The sequence below is a fragment of the Camelus bactrianus genome, chromosome 27, assembly GCF_048773025.1.
Source record: "Camelus bactrianus isolate YW-2024 breed Bactrian camel chromosome 27, ASM4877302v1, whole genome shotgun sequence".
Taxonomy (NCBI): Eukaryota; Metazoa; Chordata; class Mammalia; order Artiodactyla; family Camelidae; genus Camelus; species Camelus bactrianus.
Window position 1 is genome coordinate 20,339,181 of NC_133565.1, and position 23,201 is coordinate 20,362,381.

The window sequence follows — 23,201 nt, forward strand, 5'->3', positions numbered from 1 at the left end:
GATCTTAGAACATGGATTTTAAGTGAGCCAACAGTCAATACGCACATTCACCCTGATTCAAAGATACGGTGAATTCAGAACAGGCTCTTTATTTCACAGGCTGAAATGCATGAAGCACATTACTGTTTTGAGAGAGATTAAAAGCTGAAGTATATGCAATATTCTATACTTAGATGTTTTAAAATGTAGTTTGCATTTTCCTTGAAAGTGCAAATCAAGTTTTAGTTTATGACTTGATTTTTTTAAAAGAATGTATTCTCACAAATGTTATTCGCTCTAAGAAGTACTTTTTTTGTTTTTAAATATGAAATAAGGTATTATCAGATACTGTTTTATATCCTAGAGATAACAGGGAAACACCGACAGATCAATTTTTATGATTCTCGATATTAAAAAAGCAGGGAAATAAATCCTTCTCCTTAGAGGCACAGAACACAGAATCGAAGGGTTTTTCTCTTTGATGCTTATTTCTGGAGCTTCAACCAATTCCTCCAGGAAGAGTCTTTTTCCACTACAATAAGCTTCACACTGGAGCCGAAACTTTCTTCCTAGTCACCTGCTCCGATATATCTGTCATCCCCAGGCCAAAAGCCTTCACATGCTCCCCACTCAGAATAAACCCTAGCCAGCCTCCCTGCACCCTGCATGAGCTGCACCCTCCAGCCACCCCGCTCACCCCGAGCACTGGGCACCAAGGTGCCTCCTTGCTTCCAGAACGTGGCCTTTCCCTTCTCCCTCTGTTTCTCTGCTCACACTTTCTCCTCTGCTCAGAATGGCCTTCTTCCTGGCCAGCTCCTAAAGTCTTCCCAAACGTAAATTCAGCCCTCTCCATTTTCATGTTCCTTTTACACGGCACCTAATATTTCAGGTCTTGTGTGTTCATTTTGCAGGCATCTCCCGCAATATGCAAGTCTTCAACTCTATGTCCCAACTGCTCCCTCGTATCGCACTGGGCCCGGTGGTGGCACAAAACAGATCTTGGCTATTGCTTTGGGCACAGTATTTACTTAACAGCCACTCGCAATGACAGCAGAGCATCCTCTCAGGAGCTCAGGCTCTGATGTGAGACCACCTAATTCAAAACCAGCCACCACGCCTTACCAGCTGCAGGATCCTCTCTGTGCCTCAGTTTCCTCATTTGTAAAAGGCCGTAATAATATGAATACATGCCTCACTGAGTTGTCAGAGAATGAATGATGTCACGTATTATCCGTGCACAGCACAGGGCTTGCTAGGTAAGCACTGCTCAATGGCCATTAAATAAAGGAAAAAAAAAAACCTGGGTCTAAATAAATAAATTTTAAAACATGCCCTCTAAATCACAAGTTTGAATTCTCTGAAAATCAAATGATCAATGAAATAACAAGCAAATTAAAAAGTGCCTGTTAGAGATACGGAGGGTCATGGCATTTCTTCTTCTATCACACTTACATCTACACGTTAGGTAGGGAATCGGTGCATTTGGAGAAGGCAGGTTGCAGGTGTACCAGGAAGCGCCCACAGAGATCCTCTGGAAGATCTGACCACTTTCCCAATTTATTGGTCAGAGACTCAGAAATAAATCTGAACTGAAACAGCCACCCTGGACCACAGCTGCTGAAATGTCTTCTTCAGGTCAACATTCCTGGGTCCCCAAAGTCCCTAAGGGGGTACAGGGCTGAGGCCAACCTGCCTTTACACAGTGGAGAACTTTCAGGTCTGAGCTTTTCCCTCTGTGCGCCTTTCATATTGGAAACAGGGTAAACCAAACCACACCCCGCGCCCCACCCAGGCTCGAAATCTCCCTGTGGTTTCCCATCACCATGAAGGAAGAGCCCATGTTCTTCAACTGTGCAGGCTCTCAGGGTCGTCCACGGTCCTCTCCCAGGCTACCCCTCCCTGTCCGCTCTGACCCCACATCTGCTGTTCTCCACTGGGCTCACTCCACTCCATCCACATTGTCTGCTCTTATTTTTGGAATCTGACAGTCAAGGCTCGGGCTCAGAGCCTTTGAACTTGACTATTTCCTGCCTGGATACACCCCCTCGGCTTTCTCCCCTCCCTCACCTCCTCAATCTCTCACTCAAATGCCCCCCTTTCCAGGGAGGCCCTCCTTGCCCTGGGCCTGGAAAACTGCATCCCTTCCCCACACACATCTTCCCCTCCCTGCTTTATCTTGTACACAGCACCTTTTACCATCAAACGCATTGTCCAGTGCTTTTATTTTTCCTGGTTTGTATATTGCCTCCTGCGACCAAAATGTAAGTTCCAAGAGAGGAGATGGCTTCGCTGGAGTCATCGTTAAAACAGTACCACCTAAAACAGTTTCCGGGCACACACTGAACGTTTGATAAATATTCATCAAACGAATCCATAGATCGGGGGGCAACTTGTCAGCCAGCTGGACAAAGTGAAAAGGGTTAGAGGACTTGTCTGCATTTAAACAAAGTCTTTCAAAAATCACTCTACTTGTATTTTGAAAGATACAGTTTGAAAACTGTATTAATTTAGGCTGGTGGTTCTCCACTCCACTGGGAGTGACTGTGCCCCCTCTTCAGACCATTTGGCAATGTCTGCAGACACCTCTGGTTATCACAATAGTGATGGGTGGATGGGTGCTGCTGGCATCTAGTGGGTAGAGGTCAAGGGTGCTGCTTAAATTCCTGCAGTGCACAGGACAGCCCCCCCACCGCAAAGAATGATCCATCCACCGTCAGCAGGGCTAAGCTTGAGAAACCCCACAGCTGATGAAGCCAGAGGTTATTTCTCAGATGTCACTCCACAGCGTGCAGTGAATGTATATTACAAGGGAGGGAGGAAGAGGAGGAGGAAAGAAAGTTGGCCAACTTGTTGGTATGGCCAGAAAGACGAAATAACCAAACCATTTATGTGCAAAACAGAGGGAGGTTACTGAAGACGCGAAGTCATGTTCACAGGTCAAAGAATCAAGTATGCTACTAAGGATTTATCTATAAAAACGAGAGAAAAAAATGGTCCAAAAAATTGTTAAAAGAGAAAAAGGATCCTGAATTATAAAGGAGAGTCTTTCCTTCTTGCCCCTTCAGACCTTTTTAAAAGTGTGCCCCATGTTCTGTTCCATGTATTCTTTCAGGAGTAACTGACAAAGTGGTAATAAAAGTTTTTTTTAATTTTTTTAAAAGGAGGGAAATCCCAGATCCCCATCTCCTCTCGGAGAACCAGTGTGGTCCGCTGCTGATGGCTCAGAACGTTTGGCAGCAGCCTGCTCTGCGAGAGAGCAGCTGTCCCACCAACGCTCTTCAAGTCACACCAGGGATATGGGAACTCGGGGAGAAATTAACCAGGCAATCAAAACCAGAAGAGATACTGAGAGGTGCAGCGTCTCTCGCTTTGCAAACATCACGCGAACGAGTCTAATCTCACGGATAAATTACAGATTGCTCCTGCCACGGAAATGCACTAAGAGCTCTGGAAAAATAAGTGTTTGGGAAGAAATGAATAAAGCCATCTTGACTGGCAGGGCCATAGCAACTCTACCACACACAGTATGAACGGATGGTTGGATGAAAAACTGAAATTCTCTCCTCTAGAAGAGTAGAGTTGGTATAAACATGAATGCCCAATGAGTAGGTGAATCCAGACCCCAGCTTCCCACCTTTGCTCATGTACAGACATTCTTTGGTGCTTTCTTGTCTGAATTTTACAGGGTACTTTTTTTCATTCAGCAGTTAGCTCACTCTGACACATTATTTTTTCATGGGACCGCCAAAACATCCTCTTTTTTCCAACAGAGGCTCTCTGCTTTCTTCCACAAAGCATTTTTTTTGAGCCTGAAAACAAACATGACCACTAAAAAGACAAACAGAACTTTTGAGAAAATGGCTTTTAGTAGAATTGAGGGCAACTGTGCAGCTACCAGCAAATAATCTTTGACGAAGTGGGCAGGTAGGAGGTAATAAAGAAACACATGGATGTTTTCCATTAACCAGTGGAAAATCAGTCAAAGATATGTATACCTTGAAACCAATGAGGAACTCTTAAGATGGAAAGATTGAATGTGGATTGAAAGATTGGTTTTTGCTGGTTAAATCAATATGCAACTATATACAGAGAAAATTATGTGACTTCATATCTGAAACTACTGAAAGTTATTGGATAAGGATAAGGAAAAAAACAGTCCTTTCCTGCCATAGCTGGAGGATTATTTTCCCCATATTGACAAAGCAACTCCAGACCATAGGAACTTGTCAACTGTAAAATGACTCACACGTCGCGTATTCACAAAGGCAACTTACGGACAGCAAGGGAATGGCAACTTTTCCAAGAAAATCAGGGGGTTTATCTCCATCTTCATCAAACACTGTCACTTCCAAAACATCATGGATATCTTTAATGGGACTGAAACCAGAAAACACACCATGTATTAGAGACAAAAACACACAAGTGAAGTCTGTTCCATGCAGATCTGAAAACACCGTTTCACTAATTAAGTCTGTATGTCCTCAGAGTATAAAACTACCATTTAATTAAATTCCAAAAATTAAATCAAACTGACTGTATTCCCAAACCTTCCATCATAGAAGATTCAGACATCCATATGGAGGAAAAAAAAAGTCAACTTTTTTTTACTATGACATTTTCCACGTTATCTGTGTACTCAAGGGTGGGATGGTTAAAGAAACAGGATAAAAAAAAAGGGGGCGGGAGACAGAATGACAGTGATTTCCAAGTGGCTTCCAAGTGAGAAGAGCAAAAATAAAATTTTAAACTAATGAAAGATTCCCTTCAAAAAAAAGGTGGTCAAAATCACTACTTGCTGAAATCCACAGAAAGCATCCTATTGTTGAAACACAAAATACTGAAAGTCCCATGCATGTTTACCTATTTATAAACATTTTTTTACATTGACCAGAAGCCAGACATTAGCTCCAAGGAAACATGAAGCCATGGTCTCTGGTGATGAGTTGAACAAATAAGAGATTCTTGCAGACTGCAGTCTGCACACCTGCTTACTTAGCACAGTTCATCCTCCTCACATAGATCTTTGGGAACTTTCTGCTTAGGAAACCATCACCTCCTTTCGAAACGAACTTTTATCCTTTCAGTTAGAAGTACAGACAGAGCATTTCTTCAGTGTTGGGAGGGCAGTGTACCACCATTTCCCCCAAGTTCAACAGGGGCCTCCCTTCGATGGGCAGGTCCCTTGGAATCTAAAGCAAACCAGGAAAAACATCCAGCTTCCTAAGTGGGCTTCACTCTGCAGCAGGTCATTCAGATGAGCTGGGATACAGGGAGCCTCTGGGAGCCTCGGCGGCATCAGAGGTAACCTGTATGTTCCAAAAGGCTCTGGCAGAATGCAAGCCCTCAGACATTAAAATAATGTTGCAACATACAAGCTCCTTGAATTTAAGGCAGGTCTACACGTAATTTCCTTCAATCCCAGAATGAATTAGTCTGGATATATGGCAGCTTCCTTCTACTCACAGATTAATTTAGTCCCTAAGAGACCTACTTTACAAATGCCTCCTATAATACTCCCGTGCAGTTCCAAATGGTCTCCTCTATTATTCACACTACACTCTATAAAATGAAAGCATAAAAGGTTTTCAGAAGGAAAAAAAAAACAATAAAATTCATTCTTTGCACATAAAAATGGACAGAAAGTTCCACTCAAGAGCCCCGGACTGCCCCCAGCACATCAGGGAGGGTTGGTCTCTAAGCTGGAGCTGCTCTTTGATATTCCAGAGGCGGAGACACTTACAATGTAAAAACTTTGTTCCACTCAGGGTTGAGGTTTTTGTAAATGGTATGCGTCTGAAGTCGGTCATTCCCTAACTCCAACAAGCAAAAGGGATCACTCTTTCCTGGAAAGAGAACACAGACGTGGGTCAGAGACAAATGAATCTCCTTGGTCCGAGGCAAATCAATCTCAAAAGTGACAGAGGCAAAGTGAAACAGAAGTCATGCACTTACGCAACCGTAAAATTGTGCTTGCTGAGAGCGAAGGTGAGCCTCCCCTTTAAGCTAGCCCTGGGGGAGTGGGGGAGGAATTTAGGAGCTGGACAGAGCCCTCAGGTGTCAGCACACTTAATGGACTGGGACTGACAGTCAACCCCAGATGCAGCCACACCACTGTTTCACCGCAGCAGGTGTCAATCCAGCACATGAGAAGGTCCACGTTTGTGTTTTGTTTTAAAACAGAAGCTCATCTCTGTTTCCTTCCTAAGTTCTTCTTGAGTCGATGCAGATAATTACTTTTCTACAACTTGAAGCTTATAACTTACAGGCTTCAGCATGGATAAGAGAGGAGTGAGCCAAAAGCGTAACCATAGATAATTAAGGGTTAAATCTCTGCCCTGGAGTCAGCGGCCACACAAGCACATGATCTTATATACTTAGAATATTCCGAGAATACACATGACATTCTTGGTGCTCAGAAACACGCAGAAGGATTTCACAAAGTTCGAAGTTTTTATCTTAAAAAATAATGAATCTTAACCTTTACTCCTCCCATCCCGCCTCTTCTCTTTCCACCCCACCTCACATATATAGCCTCCAAAAGAAAAATTAAAAAAAAAAAGATCAGAAAATCCAAAAGCCAAAGCTGAACCCAGAAAGTTACTACCTAGAAAGTCCTCCCCTTTTGCTGGACTTGGCGGCGGGACCTAGAATTGGAACAGTCAGGGGCAGAATGAATGGTTCTCGAATGTCCGTGGGATGTGGACACACTGCCTGCCTCTGCACACACCGGCGCTTTACAAATACATGTGCACTGAGTTAATTGGGGGCATGAGGACAGATGTGCCTCTGACAAACGGCCAAGGGACCCCAGGTCAGAGCCCAACACAGAGAGGGCTCAGGTCACTGAACCTACATCTAATTCACTTAATAACCAGGAGCTCTGAGGCACCGCATGTGAATGGAGAGACTAGCCCATGCAGGAGCTGGCCTGAAGACAGTATTTCAGAAAAGGAAGAGCAGAAGAACAGATGCACGGCCAAGGGTCAGCATTAGACAGGAGACCCCACGCCAGTGACCAGCGGCCTGGACACCGAGATGCCTGGCCGACACTTCTAAGGCAATGCTATTATATCAGTGGCCAGCACACAGCGATCCAGCAGTGGACAGAGATGAATGCCTCGGGGCCGTCAATTACAAACCACGGAAATGATCCCCGTCTAAATTCAGCAGAAAAGGAATTTATTAAAATGATAGCCAACAGCTCTCAGATCGTAGCACAGATTGGACAACCAGGCTTGACAATTTTCACTAGAAACCAAAGGATGCTCAGGGATGCTCAGACACAGGACCTCGGTCAGTATCACACCCCAGGAAATGTCCGATGTGGCCTCTGCTTCCCAGGAGCACTGGCCCCACAGGCACTCCTGTCCCTGGATCCTGAGAGTAGCTGCTTCTAATACGATTTCTCCACTCCTGCTTCTTTGCCTTGTTTGATGTAGATGCAAAGTAATTGCCCCCGTCTGGCAAGTCCCCACGGCCTGACTGCCAGGGCTCAGAAAAGGGCACGTATGGACTCTCCACCATCTCAGAATGAAGGTGTGTCCTGAGCCCTTCTCCAAAACATACAGTGAGAAATGCCCTAGGCCTAGAAGGGGTTTCAGATGTTGGGCAGCCCAAATCAAACACACACAAAAATCCACCTGCATCTGTAAGGAGTCTGGCCTCTTTCAAGACAGTTTTGCTCTGGGAACATGTTTCACAGGGCACGGGGCTGGGGTTTGGTGGGGAGGAAGCTGGCCATAGAAGGTCATAACTCTATTCAAGAACTATGAACACTGCTTCACCGGAGAAATGTTTGTTTGGGTCAGTTCGGGATTTGCAGATTCTACTGTGTATAAAACAGATACACAACAAGGTCCTACCGCACAGCACAGAGAACTACGTTCAATACCTTATAACAGCCTAGGATGAAAAAGAATATGAGAAGAAATATAAATATATGCACAACGGAATCACTCAGCTGTACAGAAATTAACCACATGGTAAATCGACCACACTTCATTAAAAAATTTTTTAAAACTATGAACATGAAAGAAGACACGTGCTCTCGGCTTCACACTCAGGTAGAGGGAGCTCCACTCCTCAATCCAAGCGGAAACAGCTACTTAACTGTTTGTCAGATGGTTAGAAGGTGTCAGGGCCGCTCGTCCAGGGACACCAACACAGCAGCCCATCAGGACTCGCTGGGGAGACCCGCCTGACACTCATAATGAAAGTCCCGGGCTCACCCCATGGCACGGTGGAGGGGGGCCGGGCCGAGCCGGCACAGGTGGGCCGAGCTGTGCGCCCCCCTCCCCGTCTCAAGCACACTCTTCGCTGTCCCAGCTAATAAGGAACAGACTTCCTTCCAGAAAACTGGGAACTTCACTGACATGTCTCCAAGGAACATACAGCCTAGACTCTCGGACGATAATTCTGTCAAAGCTCATTAAAATGCTGCATTTATTAATCTTACAGTATAAACAGGCAGAGAGGAGTCATTTATGGAGTCATTTCTATACACTTTAGGATTGATTTCTTGCCCTTAAAAGCTTCCAGACAGACTGGGGACTTTCAATAAAATTTAAATAATGACTATTTTTATCTGATCACAATAAAAAAAAAATACGATCTTCTATAAGGAATGAAATGTCCAAATGTTTCCCAAGAGTACCAAGCAAACGGCACCAAAATGACATACACATACTTGGGTCTGCGCGTTTGCTCTTTCTTCCACCTGTTTGTGCAGGTAAAACATCGAGACGACTTCTTCCACCTCCAGGCGCCCTGCCACCCTGACACGGTTACACCACCAGTGATTCAGATTCAGAGCGGTGTTCCAGCGCCTTGCCCTCAATAGCCCTGGCTGGTTTTGAACACCACGTTAAAATTCATTTGTATTCCTCCAACGGCAAGTTGAGGTTTCTCGTTTAAATAATTTTGCCTTTACATCAGCTACAGAAGTTGAATGACAAGTAATAAAACTATTTTCGAGGTCGTATCACTCATCTGACAAATATTTATTAAGTACTCTCTCTGCCCCTGCCACTGGTGAATCGGGCCCCGAGGTTCACAGACCAAGTCATTGCCTCCGAGAAACTCTCATAATAATCTCTGCTTTCCAGCTGATGTCCCCCTGTCAATGAACACTTCCCTCAGAGGCCCCGCCAGTGGACTGTCATTCCCCTCTCTGACGTCTGGCTGTCTGTTTTCCTTACCCCACTTCTAATGCACATCTGCACATTTCCGTTCCACATTTAGCCCCGTATTTCATTTAAAGGGCCCAATGCAGGCACACCCAGGGTACGTGTGCCCCTCCCATCCCCAGTGAAGGGTGCCCTGGCCCACAGAGAGAGGCAGCAGGGAGCTTCCGGCTCCCGGGATGGGTGCTGGCTGGTGCGAGCAAAGGCTTCTCTCATTCTGCACAAGACACCATGGTCTATGCAGGTTCCCTTGGAATCCTCAAGTCCGTTCTTTGAGGTAAGGAACGTCTGTCCCTTTTTTTTTTTTTTTTTTAACAGGTGAGGAAACTAAACCTCAGAGAGACTTCAATCTGGTTGGTTAAAGTCCAGAAAGATTTCACAGTGGAGGCGAATCCTTAGCAAGGTTTGGGGTGGGGGCTGGTTTGGCCAGGAGAAACGGGGAGCTGCTTCCTGAGGAGACAGGGACAGATCAGAGCCTTTCATTTACTAACTAGACAGACAGACAGACAGGCAGTCAGATGGATAGGTAGAAAAGCAGGCAGACACACACACACACACATACAGCTAACTAGCAGTGGTCAGGAAATATAAGATACAGGTGGATAAAGGAAGAGACGGCCTGAAAGCCTTGAAGGCCATGACCAGTACTTTTTATTTGATTTCCTTTCTTTTTACTCATCCAGCAGCCAGGAGCCACCAGACTGTCCATACAAGGGGCAGGATTAGAAGAAAGAATTTCTAGAGGAAGATAATTTCTGAAGCTGACCGTGAAGCATCGTAGTTCAGACAGGCTGAGGATCGGTTTGGTCGGGGTGGGGGAGGGGGATGCAGGGCGCAGGGAGGGAACAGAGCCACGCCAGACTTCATTTCCAAAAACTCCCCCTTCAATTCTTACCGCCAGTCATTTGTGTATAAACCTCACTATCACATACTGGAGCAAATTCTAGTGCTCATCCTGAAAATCCACATCCTCCAACAGTTCATTCCACACCATCCATCCTGATCTGCACCCTGGTCCCAAACCCTTTATCAAGGTTGGTGTGCCTGAGCCCCTCCCACCCCCACCCCCCAACCAGCGAACAGAGGCAGGGAACTGGGCCATGCCTCCCACTCTGCACCTGGACCAGCTCCTCCCTGCAGTGCTCTCTCAACTCCCACTCGTCTCCAAAAAAAACAAAGCCCAACCGACCTCTAGATGCATCATCTCCAGGGAACTTTCTCTGCAGCCTTCAACCCCAGAGAGCTCCCCTTCAACTTCTTACGATCATTAGTCTGGGTCTGACGATGTGCCTGTTCCTTCGTTAACAAACACTCTAGGGCTCCCTAAAATGTGGGAGCACCCTGCTAGGAGCCGAGAGGGATTTTAAACGAAGGGGAAACACTGATCTCTACTCATTCTGGACTCAACTTTCAAGCATCTCCTGCCTTCCCAAGTGGGATGCAAGGTCTGTAACCCGAAGAACGGCTGCTGTGGTGTCCTGCAGAGGAGGACCTGATCCCCTAGTCCAGAGCAGGGGACACACCGATCTCTCTTGGGACAGAGAGGTCAGCAGAGGAAGAGGACTTAATTTTACTGAAATGCTGTTTAACTGAATGTCTGATGTTTGGATATTCCAACACAAACACAGAACAAACAAGGACTGGCGACATACGAATTTTTCCTTCTTCTAACTCCACTCCCCTGTCACAACTCCAGTTTCATAAAACACCATCATTCACTGAATTTGCCCAACATCTCCCCCTTTTCTTTCTCTTATGTCCTCAAAATCCTTGCTCTTTACAGCCTCCAGAATAAACGTGTATTTAAGTTCATATGGAATATCACTCCCTTACTTAAACAGCTTCCTAATTTCTTCCCTGGGACCCCATGTTCCTATTAACCTGATTCCACTGAAGACGGTAGCCTCCTTGCCCCTGAGGCCCCCTTGCTCCATTCTCCAGGCTCACTTGCTTTCTTGGTGTCTTGGAACAGCCCTGCAGGCTTTGGAACATGCTGTTCCCTCATTGTAAAATGCTTTTCCTTCACCTCTACTATGCTAGCCCCACCCCCCCCAACATCTCAGCTAAAACACCACTTCCTGCAGGAACTCCAGTCAGGTGTCCCTTTACTGAATCTTGGCTCCCTGTTCCTGACCTTAACAGCATCACTGGCATTACATGCTCCTGGATTAGTCAGACACTCCACGTGAAGGCAGGGACCAATTCTTCTTCTCCAGCACATCACCAGGACCAACCACAGACTCACACACAGAGAAGGTGTATGTGCTGAGTAAATCAAGGTCTTACTAAGAACCCAACCACTAAGATCGGTTGTTAATTCAGAGGACAACACAAGTGAACTGATACTCATTCTCAAGGTGGTGGTAAGTTACAAATGGCTAAATCTTCTACAGACTTCCAAACTTTACATCAAATAGACTCCACGTTCTTTGGCAGACTGTTAAAGCAGATGGCCTGCCAAAGGCAGATTTAGATAGTTTTTGATGTGTTTTTAAAAAGTTGCTCCTGATTTGGGCTCAACTGTCCATGAGGTTCTCATAAAAATTAAAAGCATTAAACCTCTACTACTGAGCTTTCTAGAAACTGCAATTACAGCCATCCCTCTGAATATAGGGCATCTGCAAGAGGGGAGGTATTGCCATGGATACAACTGCAAAAAGCAGACAATGAAAACAAACTAGAAAATGGACACGTGATTTTAAGTTCCTAGGGAACAGTAACTATAAAATTGTTCCTCTTCTGATACAAGCAGTCTTATGTGTTAAAAAAAATTTATAGCCAGTGTTATAGTTTATAACAAAAAACTTATAGCCAGTGTTATATTTACAGAAACTACTCAAAAGTCAGTACTATAGCATATGCCTGGAATATTTCTACTCTATACTACGGGACCTAAATGCAGTATTTTGGTCAACAGCTTTGCAGAACTGTACTTTCATGTATAACAAAAAATTAATGAGCCCACAAAAGTATCTCATATCGGTAAAACTACTATCCACATTATCAAAATGTGAATGCCAGGACTAAATTGGTTTAAGTATGAGAATTTTTCTACCATGAAGCATATTTTTTCTTCATTTTTATCAGGCAGTAGAAACAGAAACAAAAAGAAAAAGCACCATAGGGTGGTGACTGTAGAGTTCTAATAGCGGCTGAAAAGCTAAAAGTGATGAGCAATGCTGGTATTTCCAACATCACTTAAAATTAGAGAAATTATGATCCAAATGTCAAGAAAACAAAACCTGTGAAGGTCCCCATGTGAACTGTACTTTAGAAAAAGAAATTTAATAAAGAATGGGAATAGCATTTATTGAGCATGTACTGTGTGTGTCAGGTATGTTCGTTTAGTTTTAACTCTCAAAACACCCCTGAGGGCCTGGAGGCTTAAGTAGACCCAAGGCCTGTATGTGAAAGAATCATGATTTACACGTGGGTCTCTGTTTCTATACATCTTCTATGTCATAATATGTAGGAATTAAAATGAAAGGCAGCTACCATAAATAAAGGGCAAAAACTGGGGGCTAATTTTCATCTTCAATGAATAAATTATTGAACTGAACATTGATTTATCCAAGGGATGAGTTGCTGTCTCTTGGAAAGGGATCATGTATTTAATGAATGAGTGGAGGAGTTGACCACAGTCATGGGAGATCAACCCTGTGTGTGGAACAGACGAAGAGCTCCTCCTAATGGCACTGAGAAGGAACCGCTAAACTGGAAATGCCACCGGATTTTGAGCAAGGTCCGCACTCACATCAACGAAACACACTGCCCCCTAGTGGCCTGCTGCTGTAGACGAAGGACCAAGTGTTCCTACGCTCCCTACAGGACGGTTTTTCTGATCCACAGTAGATGCTCAATGAATTTCTTGAAGCTCACTAGACTGACCACCAAGTTGACCAAGCTGACTTTTCTTAAGTTGAGAGAAACTTAAAAAGCAGTTAGGAAGCCATCCTGGGCTCCCTGAAAAGAAGCATGGGGCTCTTGAAGTCATTGTATGTTTGCTCTCTTGAATCAGGCACTGTCACGGCCCCTCACGTGCTTACTGGTAAGACTCCTTCACTATAACCCACGTATTTTGTTTAAAAACATATTGTCTTTTCCATTCTTCTGATAAAGATGCTCTGATTTTGAGATTCTGTTAATTTGACAGTTGTCTTATGAACATTGGAAACAGAGAAAGAGTCTAAGTGACAACCTTACTGCCAAGAAGTCAAGAAAACCCACATGTATTTGGAAAATTGTGGTGTTTTATGGGTGGGTTTTGCATGGCAAAAAGTGCCCCAAAGTCACAATGTTAAAAACAAAACAAAAAAAGCACCCCCGGAGAACATGGAACTTCAAACTGTGAGCGGGAGCTCAGTGAAGTATGTTGGTCTCATTAAACATTACCAACAGCTGTGCTCACCTTGAGCCTCAAAGTACAATTTATCATCTGGGCTGTGAGTCAAGGCTATGGCCCCGTTTACTCCAGAAGTAATGCCATCAGACTGGGTAACCTATTACTTAAAAACTTTAGGTTACGTTGGGCACAAGGTGCTTGTGAGACAAACGCTTTAATAAAAGCTATCTGACAGGCTCTTCTATTAGAGTAACTGTGTGGTTCTCCGCATCTCATCTCGGCTGTAGAGAACGTTAAAATATCTTTCACCAATTTCAGAGGGGGTGGGCTGCAAGAGAAGTTAGATTACCTCTGATTCTTTAAAATAAACCATCTTCTCACTTATACACAAACAAGTGTCAAACACACAAAAACTGCTAAGCTCTATATAAATTTAAACCTATTAATACTGAATAGGTCCAATCACATAATAAAATAGCATATTTATGAAAGAATGAATCCATCTGGAAAACAATAAATATCTTTTTTACACATTAGAACACTGAAACCCTTATCTTCTCTAAGTATCTTAATATTGGTAGTAGATTTAGGTCATTAATATAATACATTTGAGAAGCTACACTGATTTTTTAATAGAAAAAATTTTTAAATTTTAATAGAAAAGGAATTCACCTTAGTGTATATATATTGTTATATATCATATATATGTTACTCCAATGTTCTAAAATACTAGCAAAGTAATGAGGATTCAATTTCTCCAAAGATTATTTTTATGACCATATAATCATAATATCAACAACCAATTATGAGGAACATCCTCCTACTTTGATCAGAGGGGCACAATGACTGGAATTTTCATTTTCTAATTGTTACTTGTAAAGACACAAATAACTTTAAAATCAGCAAACAACTGACAGCAGGGCCACCAAGAGCATTCATTCCTCCTCTAGGACAAGAGGTTCCTGAACTCTGCAACTGCAACCTCCACCTCTACATGGACCACGACCAAGACTGGCCCCCATGGACTTCCGCCTGATCAGAGTCCCTGGATCTCAGGAGAGACAAACTCGAAGCACCAGCTACTACGGTCATTTGGTATTGTTTTTAAGAAACAATTAAACATCAACAACAACATAACACTAATGAAAAAAAAAAGTTAAGAAGGTTGGAAGGTTCCCTTTTGCATTCTGTCTACAACGACCATCGTTCTCTGAGATCACCCCTGGTTATGCAGGGTAAATGCATTTCTTTTTTTTTATTTTCAGGGGTGAATAACTCTGCTCCCTGAGCAACTGCAATGAAATACTCATTTATAAAGTCAGGCTGACTGGAAAATGCATGTAATTCCTTATACTCCTAGCACTGGTAATGATGGGCCCCTCTTCTGATCCATGAGCCAGGGAAGCTGGCATTTTTTTCACTCTGTATGAAGTGAATTGGTAACAATAATAAGGCAATAATATGTGAGTTGCCACTACCTGATATGATCGCCAACATCTGGCAGGCATTAATTACATTTCGATTGCTACTTCATGGCAACCGGCATCCATTTCTTTTTTCACATAGAGAAGTTACTTTACAACTCCCTGGATTAGGGCCACTTCGTTGCCCTAAAGCTATACCTTGGTTTGGAATAGACTGTAGGAACCTGACAACCTATAAAGAACACAGACTGTGAAATTTGATTCTAAAAATAAAGATCAGTGTGGTCTAAAGACACGTGGAGCTAATGACAAGGACCTTTGCTTCAATTCAGAACAGTGATAATTTTCTCACAAATAAGACAGCGACAGAAAAACATCAGGGCATTTAGCCAAATTGCACAGCATTATTTGATTTCTAACCACTGCTTTTTGTTACTAGAATCCTTTGGTACTCACCGTTATCCACTCTAAAACTATCTACGGAATATCTTCAATATAAGGAAAATGGAAAAAAAATGACATTTTCCTGCCAAATTAATCTAATTGGTCAAAATTAGGAGAGAAGGTTTTGCCTGGTCTTTACAAAAGACTCCCGTTTTTTAGGTTCCTCTCCTATTCACTTTATTTTAATAGCCACAGCACTCTTTGGAGAAAACAGATTGGCTTCAAACCACCACCATAAAGACTGGTTTTGGGGGTGCTTCGTGGAAGTCACCTGAAAGGATGGGTTAAAAAAAAAAAAGGTTTAAAAAAAAGTATTTCCACATATGGATATAGTTGTACACATGCCTTAAAAAAACTTTTAATGCACTGTAATTAGTTCCTGGTGATCACAAAATATACAACTACAAAGAGAATTTTTGATAATACTGCTTGAAGGTACAAAGGAGTTCTTGGGGCTTGAGATGGCACTTGCTGAGACATCGACAATCCTGGATTCAGAAAGTGTTCTATCTGTAACACTGAGCTGGAAGTAAGACATAATCTGCTCTGGAGAACTGGTAGATAGCACGAAATGTGCTTTATTGATGACAAAATTACTAACGTCAAAGGCATGTGTGAAACATCTGAATTAATAAATGTTTTCGGAAACTGTAAGTTTTCAAAGAAAGGAAAATTGCTAAATCAGTAAAAGACTTTATAAACATGCAAGTAAATTCTACAATATTAGAAGTCATCCCTGAAGTATTTCATCTACATCCTTGAGAATTTATATGTTCATATTGGCAAAAAAGCCCATATTTTGGATATTCACACTGGGCATTTCCTTAAAAATGAGATCACCTTATCTGGGGGGGCTTTATAATAAGAGTAATGATTTCTACTGGTCCATTTTTTGAGGGAGGGTGAGAACTCCTTTTTGTTAAAACTATGCTCATATTTCCCATCATTTTTGTAATATAAAGTGCTTCTAATTAAAACTCTCTGTTCCGGAGTCTGAGTTACCTCAAACTCAGTCCCAGAAGTTCAGAGGTTACACAAATACAGTGACTGTTTCTGTGTGCAAGGAAGGGAGGGAGGAGACCACACTGGAAAATTACGGGATGGCGGCACCAACAAAGATGCACTCCCACATCAGCAGATGGACAGATCCGTGTTGCGGAGTCTTCCTTGTATTCTTCAGTTGGTAAATCGCACCTGTCATACAGGTGTTTAAACTGTCCGCCCGAGAGTGCAAGGTGACGATGAGAGCGTGGGTGGAACGTCGCCCTCTGATCAGACCCTGCAATGTCTGGATTACTGTCCTCACAGTCGAGCATAATTCAGCCCAGCGCGTGCCTGCTCTAGCCTCTGCCTCTAAATTCAAGGTAGTGAAGCACCGAGAGAAATTCTGCATGAGACAAGGTCACCTGCAAAGTCGTTCCACGGCCAAGACTTCGGTTAATGCTACAGAGACGTGGCAGGCAGATCTGGGACCCCTGCACGGGACATGGGGAAGGAGGAAACTCTGCCTGCGCACAGCACGGCAGGGGAGGGAAGGCGAGGAGTCAAATCCATCTTTTGAGGTTCTATAGAAAAGCTTCTTCAGACAGTTGATTTAACAGATAAAGAAGTCATGACACAAATAATCCACAAATTTCTTTGGAAGCCAAATGGACTAGCACATCATCTAATCATAGCAAAATTATTTGGAAAAAAAAATGTTGTGAAAAATATGAAGAACTTATTGTCTGCACCTTCTTTCCTTCTGTTACTCTGTCTGAAAGAGTATGATTGCTGGAGACATGCTTCTACTTAGTAAAACATTCTGCTTTGCCCTAAGATCATTTCAAAGCAGGAAGTAAAGAAAAGTTAAAAAAAAAAAGAATAAAAACAGAAAATGATTTATACCTGAGAAATCTGCTGCTAAGAGATCTACCGCCTTTAAAACTTTCACTTGTAAAATGCCGACGTCTTTCAGATCTTTGAGGGAGTTCTGTAAGCACTGCGGGGGAGAAAAGCAGATAGATCATGAATGAACACAGCTTTCTGATACACTGTTTAATGCCACAAAGTCCTACAGGAAGTGCATTCTAGATTTAACGTCACCTTTCCCATGCAATGCTAAGAAAACTGTCAAAGTTAACAGGAAACTTAAGCACTTGCAGCAAACAGATTCAAAGTGACTGAGAATTAATTAACTACAGTTTCAAAATAAACGAATTACAAAGCAAAGGCAATCGACTTTTAACATTGCCCCCTGGTGATAGCACAGACATCCTACCAGGAAAATGGGTGTAGAGCTCGCTCAGTCTCTTTTCCACCCCTTCTTTCTCCTTAATGAAACGTATTAAATCACCCAAAAAGGCAACATTATTCTAACCTAGTTAGAGCAAAGTCTATGGATACCAGAGGACTACACTTGGACCCTTTGTAGACACTTACTACTGCTGGAAAGAGGAGGGATGGATAAAGAACGAATTTTCCGGTCCATGTTTTAGCCAGCTCATTAAATTAAGAGATTGAGCATCGAGCATCACTCTGTCATCACGTGTACTTTCATTTTTGGTTTGTATGAGCCAAAGCTTTAATATATCTACTGATAATTCTTAAGCACGTATAGCACTATTCTGTGTACATGGCATCGTTTAGCAATCATGCATGAAAGAGATGAGCTATTAAATGCTGTTCGCAGGCCTCCAAAACACATCTGCTAAGAAAGACGCTGCTTTCAAATGTCTGGATACAGCATTTCCGTCATTCTTAGCTAACTAAGAACCTGTGATAAGCAGACCCCGGGGATTTATGGAGGGATAGTGAAATCTCTGTTACTTAGGCACTTCAGGACAGAATAACAAAAGCTTAGGAATCGTTAAGGCTTTCCTAACGTAATATGCACCACTCCTAAGAACTTCGGAAAAGCTCTTTCTTCAAATAGTATTTTCAATCTAAAAAAACAAAAAAAAAAAAACAAAAAAAAAACCTAGTGTTTAAGCTAAGGTGAAAACATCTGAAATAAAATACTTTCCTAATTTAGAGGTGAAATGCCTTTGAAGATTCTCTGTTCCTACAACCCAAAAAACAAATCCAGGATCTGGAACTTGTGCCTTGTAAGGCAGTCTTTCCCTCTGACATGCCAGCCAGCTAGCTAGCCGGAAAAAAATAAACAAAAAAACACTTGATAGTTCTATTTTGATTATAGCCTTTTCAAACCTCGTTTCAATTTGTACTCCTCCGATCCTGAGGCATTATTCAAAGCTGTCATCATGATCTTACCTAACGTCACCTTATAAATACACGACCCTCCTCATGAATTTGGCAGATTTTGTTATCTATCCATGGGAAAGTTTGGGGAAGCGTTTTATTTTCATTTGCTTAAATAAAATCATTAAAGAGAATATTAGAAGTGGATTGGAGGGATAAACTGGGAGTTTGGAATTTGCAGATACTAACTACTATATACAAAATAGATAAACAGCCAGGTCCTACTGTATAGCACAGTGAACTATATTCAATACCTTATAATGGCCTATAATGAAAAAGACTATGAAAAAGAATATATATATATATATGAAATTGAATTACTGTGCTATATACACCAGAAATTAACACATGATAAACAGATTACACTTCATAAAACATTTTTTTAAGTTAAAAAAAAAATAAAGGATTTTGTCAAAACTTCTTTAAAGTATGTCAACCTTGCATGCGGAATCTGTGTTGACAATAAGATGCGTGGCTAAGCTTTGTACTCTGGAAGATAAAGGATTATTCAATTAATCAATACACCTGCATCAGTGGAGGATTCTGGAGGCATTAAAGTTTATGCTGAGAATAATATTCCCATTAAATAGGGATTCATCTTTGCTTCATTTTCATGCCACTGTCCTAAAACATGCCTTTCCTGTGTGTGGCAATAAAATAAACGTATTGATTTACAAAGAAGATGGAATAAAAGCAGAATGCAAATAAAGACACCTAGAAAGCCAGAGTACAAAAAATAATGACGAGGACAAAGCCGTTTGACTTAAAAATGCTGAGTGGACTTTTAAGCACATTGCAACTACTTAGGCAAAAATCACAAACTGCTTTTATCCAGGGTAGCACAGAACAGGTCTTTCATGCCTGTCTTGACTTGGCTTTGCCTCCGCCTTCTCACTTGATATTAACAGATTCTAGCAAAAGTATCTACAACACTGCAAATAGTCATACTTGGTTTGAAAAGAAAGTGACTTTTGTGAAATTCTGGTAAATTTCCAATTTACATATGCAGATGTCCTGAACGACTGTCTTTCCCCTTAAGGATTTTAATTTTCTCCACAGAGATCCTGAACGCTAAAAAAAAGTAAAAGGTAAATAAAAATAAAAATATCACTTTTTTGGCTTTTAAAATGGGGAGGCCAACTAGAATCCATTTTCACCTTCTCGCTAATGCATTAACCTCTAGGTCTGATGTCTTGTCTTACGAGACATACTATTAAACTTTGGACAAAGATCTTTTCTTCCCGCAGTTTTTCAATGCATAGACTTTGCTTCATCTGAAAAGTGGGGGTCGGAGTGGGGGTGGGGAGGGGGGCGGAGAAAGGTGAAGCACTCACAAATCGCTGGGCGATCTGCTTCCTCTCGCTGGGGTCTGCCAAGGGGCACACACACAGATCTGAGATGGAGACCCCCGAACAGGGCGTACGGGCGACCAACACCAGGAGAGTCCCCGGGCAGCTCTCCAGCGGCAGCTCCAAGCAGTTGGCCTGCTTGAGCGGGAGAGCTGCCATATCCACTTTACACCTGGGAAAAGTTGCAGGAATCAGAGAAAGGACGTGACTAACCGGCGGCTGCCACGGGGCCTCCCGGGTTTCCACATCGCCCTCCCCGACACCTCCCTCTGTCTGGGCACAGGCTGGTTGAGCAGGCGCCCCTGGCTGGTGACACCCACTCCCAGGCTAAGACGCTCGACAGTTAAGGAGGAGGAAGAGGTCAAGAAATTCAAAGGCAAGGCGGCCTGGAGAAAGCGGTGAATGAACAGAGAAGAATCAGGTCATTGCCAAATCAGGTCGGCAGAAAGACAAACAGATCAAGAAGCAGGAAGAAAAGTTTCAGAGCTTCAACATTACGGGCCAGGGCTCTAGACGGCTTCTCTGTGCTGCATCTTTTGCCAGCAAAGAGAATAAGAGACACTGGTTCAAAAAAAAAAAGGAGAAAAGACAGGAGGAACGGAAGCGGGAGAGGGTTCATGGAGAAGCCGTTCTCTTCTAGATTAATGGCAATGGCGAGTTTTTATTTAAAAAAACGTGTTTAGGTGTTTTCCTAACAGGCACAGTGCCACAGGGCTTCCCCAGGTGGATTTCTGCTGGACAAATGGAGCATGCAGTGCTGCTGATTGATCCCATTTCGGCAGCACTGCCAGAAAAGGCCGTACCCATCTGCTATGAATTGCGTGTTTTCCGCCTCTTAACAGTCAATGTTCTGGCGATGCTGAAAATCTCCAACACGTTTAAGTACAGAAGCAAACAGCAAAAAGAGGGGGCTGAGGTGCTAGGCCATTTATTGGCTTCAACACGGAAACCTCTGGGCTTGCCTGGACCACACTTGGTTTGTTTATGTGCAGGTGGGTGAAGCAGGCAGGGCTGAGTGGAGGGAGGCAGGGTGGGCAGTGGGGGTTCCTAGATGCCATGGGTGTGTTGTTAATTCTCATTAACCGTCTATAATTATTGAGCACGAGGAATATTCAAGACTTCGCCAGAAAATGGAAGCACTGCCTCTCGTGTGTGACAAGGATGGATTCTTAACCTTAATCATCCACAGACTCTAACTTTGCCAATAAAAATAAACATGCAAACTTATCTAATATATAAAGCAATGAGCCACATGGATACCGAAAAGTTCTAGTCTAATAAATCTGAAAGAAAGTTGGCAATCCCCTCCCAATTAAAGAGAAAAATACCAATAATATTAAAAGTCTATACCAGTTTTTACTACAGAATAAATATCTTAATGGTGATCTGTACCTATAAAATTAAATATAGGTGGGTATTTATTTCCTAGTTATCAAAAGTGATTTCAGTTATGAGAAGAGTGGGTAGAGCTCTGGCATGTAATAAATTCACCAAGTATTTCTACTGGAGACACATTAAATATATATATTATATATATATATATATATATATATATATATTTTAAATAACCCTCTATGACTTGAATCAAAATAATCTTTTTCTGTAGCAATAAGGGATATTTCAAAGTTAAAGTTTACCACTATGAGAAAAATAACTTGGGAAATGTTTTTATTTCAAAGGCAAATATGTAAGTGGGGAATTAATTTTGCCTGGAAAGAAAGAGACGTCAAGTTCTTTAACTATGCCATTTCTACAAAACTAAGTACCTGCAAATTCTGAACAGGTATAGCAACTGTATATATGCTTAGGAATATTTTGCTAAGCATTATTTCACACTGTTATATTCAGTCTCATTTATTTAGTAAAGCCCTTTCTTATGGGAAGATGAATGATCCAAATTTGTAAGACTTTTCTCTGGCGTTCACATTCATTAGTCCAAAGTAGCAATAGCCTATGTGTGGCACATTCACTTTAATATCGTTAACAATGTCATTCTGGTCCTTTGAAGTTTACCCTTTTTGTGGCGGTGGTGGTTTTGTTTTGTGAATGAGGAAAAGTCATTTAGAGACAGGATCTCTGCGAGCTAATTATGTTCGGGAGTCAAAAACGATATATAATTAGGCAATGAAAATTTTTTCTTGGATAATTCATAACGGACCTGACATTAATTCCAAAAAGTCATCGAAAAAGACTGTGAACAACATATAGCATATTTGCACTAACTCTGCAGACTCTCCTAGTGACTGTTCAAAGGCACAGCATACTTGGATAGGGCTGTTTATGATTTTAAACCAAAGGTGAATCACGCCCCGCATGAAATGCAAAGTAAATAGTGGGTTTCTTCTCAGAAATTTGCACATTTTCAGCACTTCTGAAGGCATTTCTGTCCACTGTGAAACTCTCGTACCCATCTCATTTTTAAAAGATTATTTCGATAATGAAGACAGAACACCTGCACGAAAAACCGCCTTGCCAATTTTAGATAAAAGAGCCCCATAAATACCAGATTTCAGGACAAACATAATGGCTTCTACATTCTCAGTTAATGAATGAATTCAGCCAAAGACTTACTTTTACTTTCCTTAGTGACTTGAAAGAGCCAATTAAATCAATACATTAGCACCAGGCCAATCAAAATTCAGCCTAGATCCTTCCGCCCATGGATTAGGACCCAGTCTCTTAGAGTCCCTGCCCCATCCCAGGAATTAATTGATTCTTAAGAAGTTGATGTCTTTCCTCTTCAGAATGAATTTAAAGCTACCCTCTCCCTACTGTTCACATCAGCTCCCCTCAAAAGATGATTTTCCATAAACTTTCTATAACTGAACTGCTCTCTCCATCTCTTCTTTCCACCTGGCTTCCCCATTTATTTTCACATTCTGGAAGGAAGGAGGAAAGAAGGAATGAATTTCATACAAAACCCTTTCCTCCAGGCCTCCCACTTTACTCTATTTCAACCTCAGTCCACATTGCTTCTGCCTGTCCTCCCATCCGAAGGACAAGCAGGATGCTCTGGAGATGAGCCAGAGGCTGAAGCACCACGTATATTAACCCTTGGCCAGGAACTCCTTACTGTCTGATCAGCAAATGCAGTAGAAGGAAAAAAAAATTAAAGGACTTTTCTTCCTGAATTTCAGATCCTTTTACCACAATACTCACTGAACCTTCTGAAGTATGTAAACAAAATGGCTATCTTCAGGCTCAAGGAAAGATTAATATTCTAAAACCTAAAATCTTTAAG

General features: G+C 42.3%; 1 protein-coding gene across 4 annotated transcripts in view; it reads right to left on the minus strand.

Moving 5' to 3' along the window:
- MCTP2 (multiple C2 and transmembrane domain containing 2) overlaps positions 1 to 23,201 on the minus strand; it is a 195,426-nt gene that overhangs the window by 76,521 nt on the left and 95,704 nt on the right. For all 4 annotated transcript variants that reach the window (XM_074354330.1, XM_074354328.1, XM_074354329.1 and 1 more), the window contains 4 exons: positions 19,946 to 20,132; positions 17,259 to 17,352; positions 5,720 to 5,822; positions 4,254 to 4,356 (listed from right to left, as the gene is read on the minus strand). In XM_074354330.1, the coding sequence (XP_074210431.1) occupies positions 4,254 to 4,356; positions 5,720 to 5,822; positions 17,259 to 17,352; positions 19,946 to 20,132 (487 nt within the window). The remainder of the gene's footprint in view (positions 1 to 4,253; positions 4,357 to 5,719; positions 5,823 to 17,258; positions 17,353 to 19,945; positions 20,133 to 23,201) is intronic.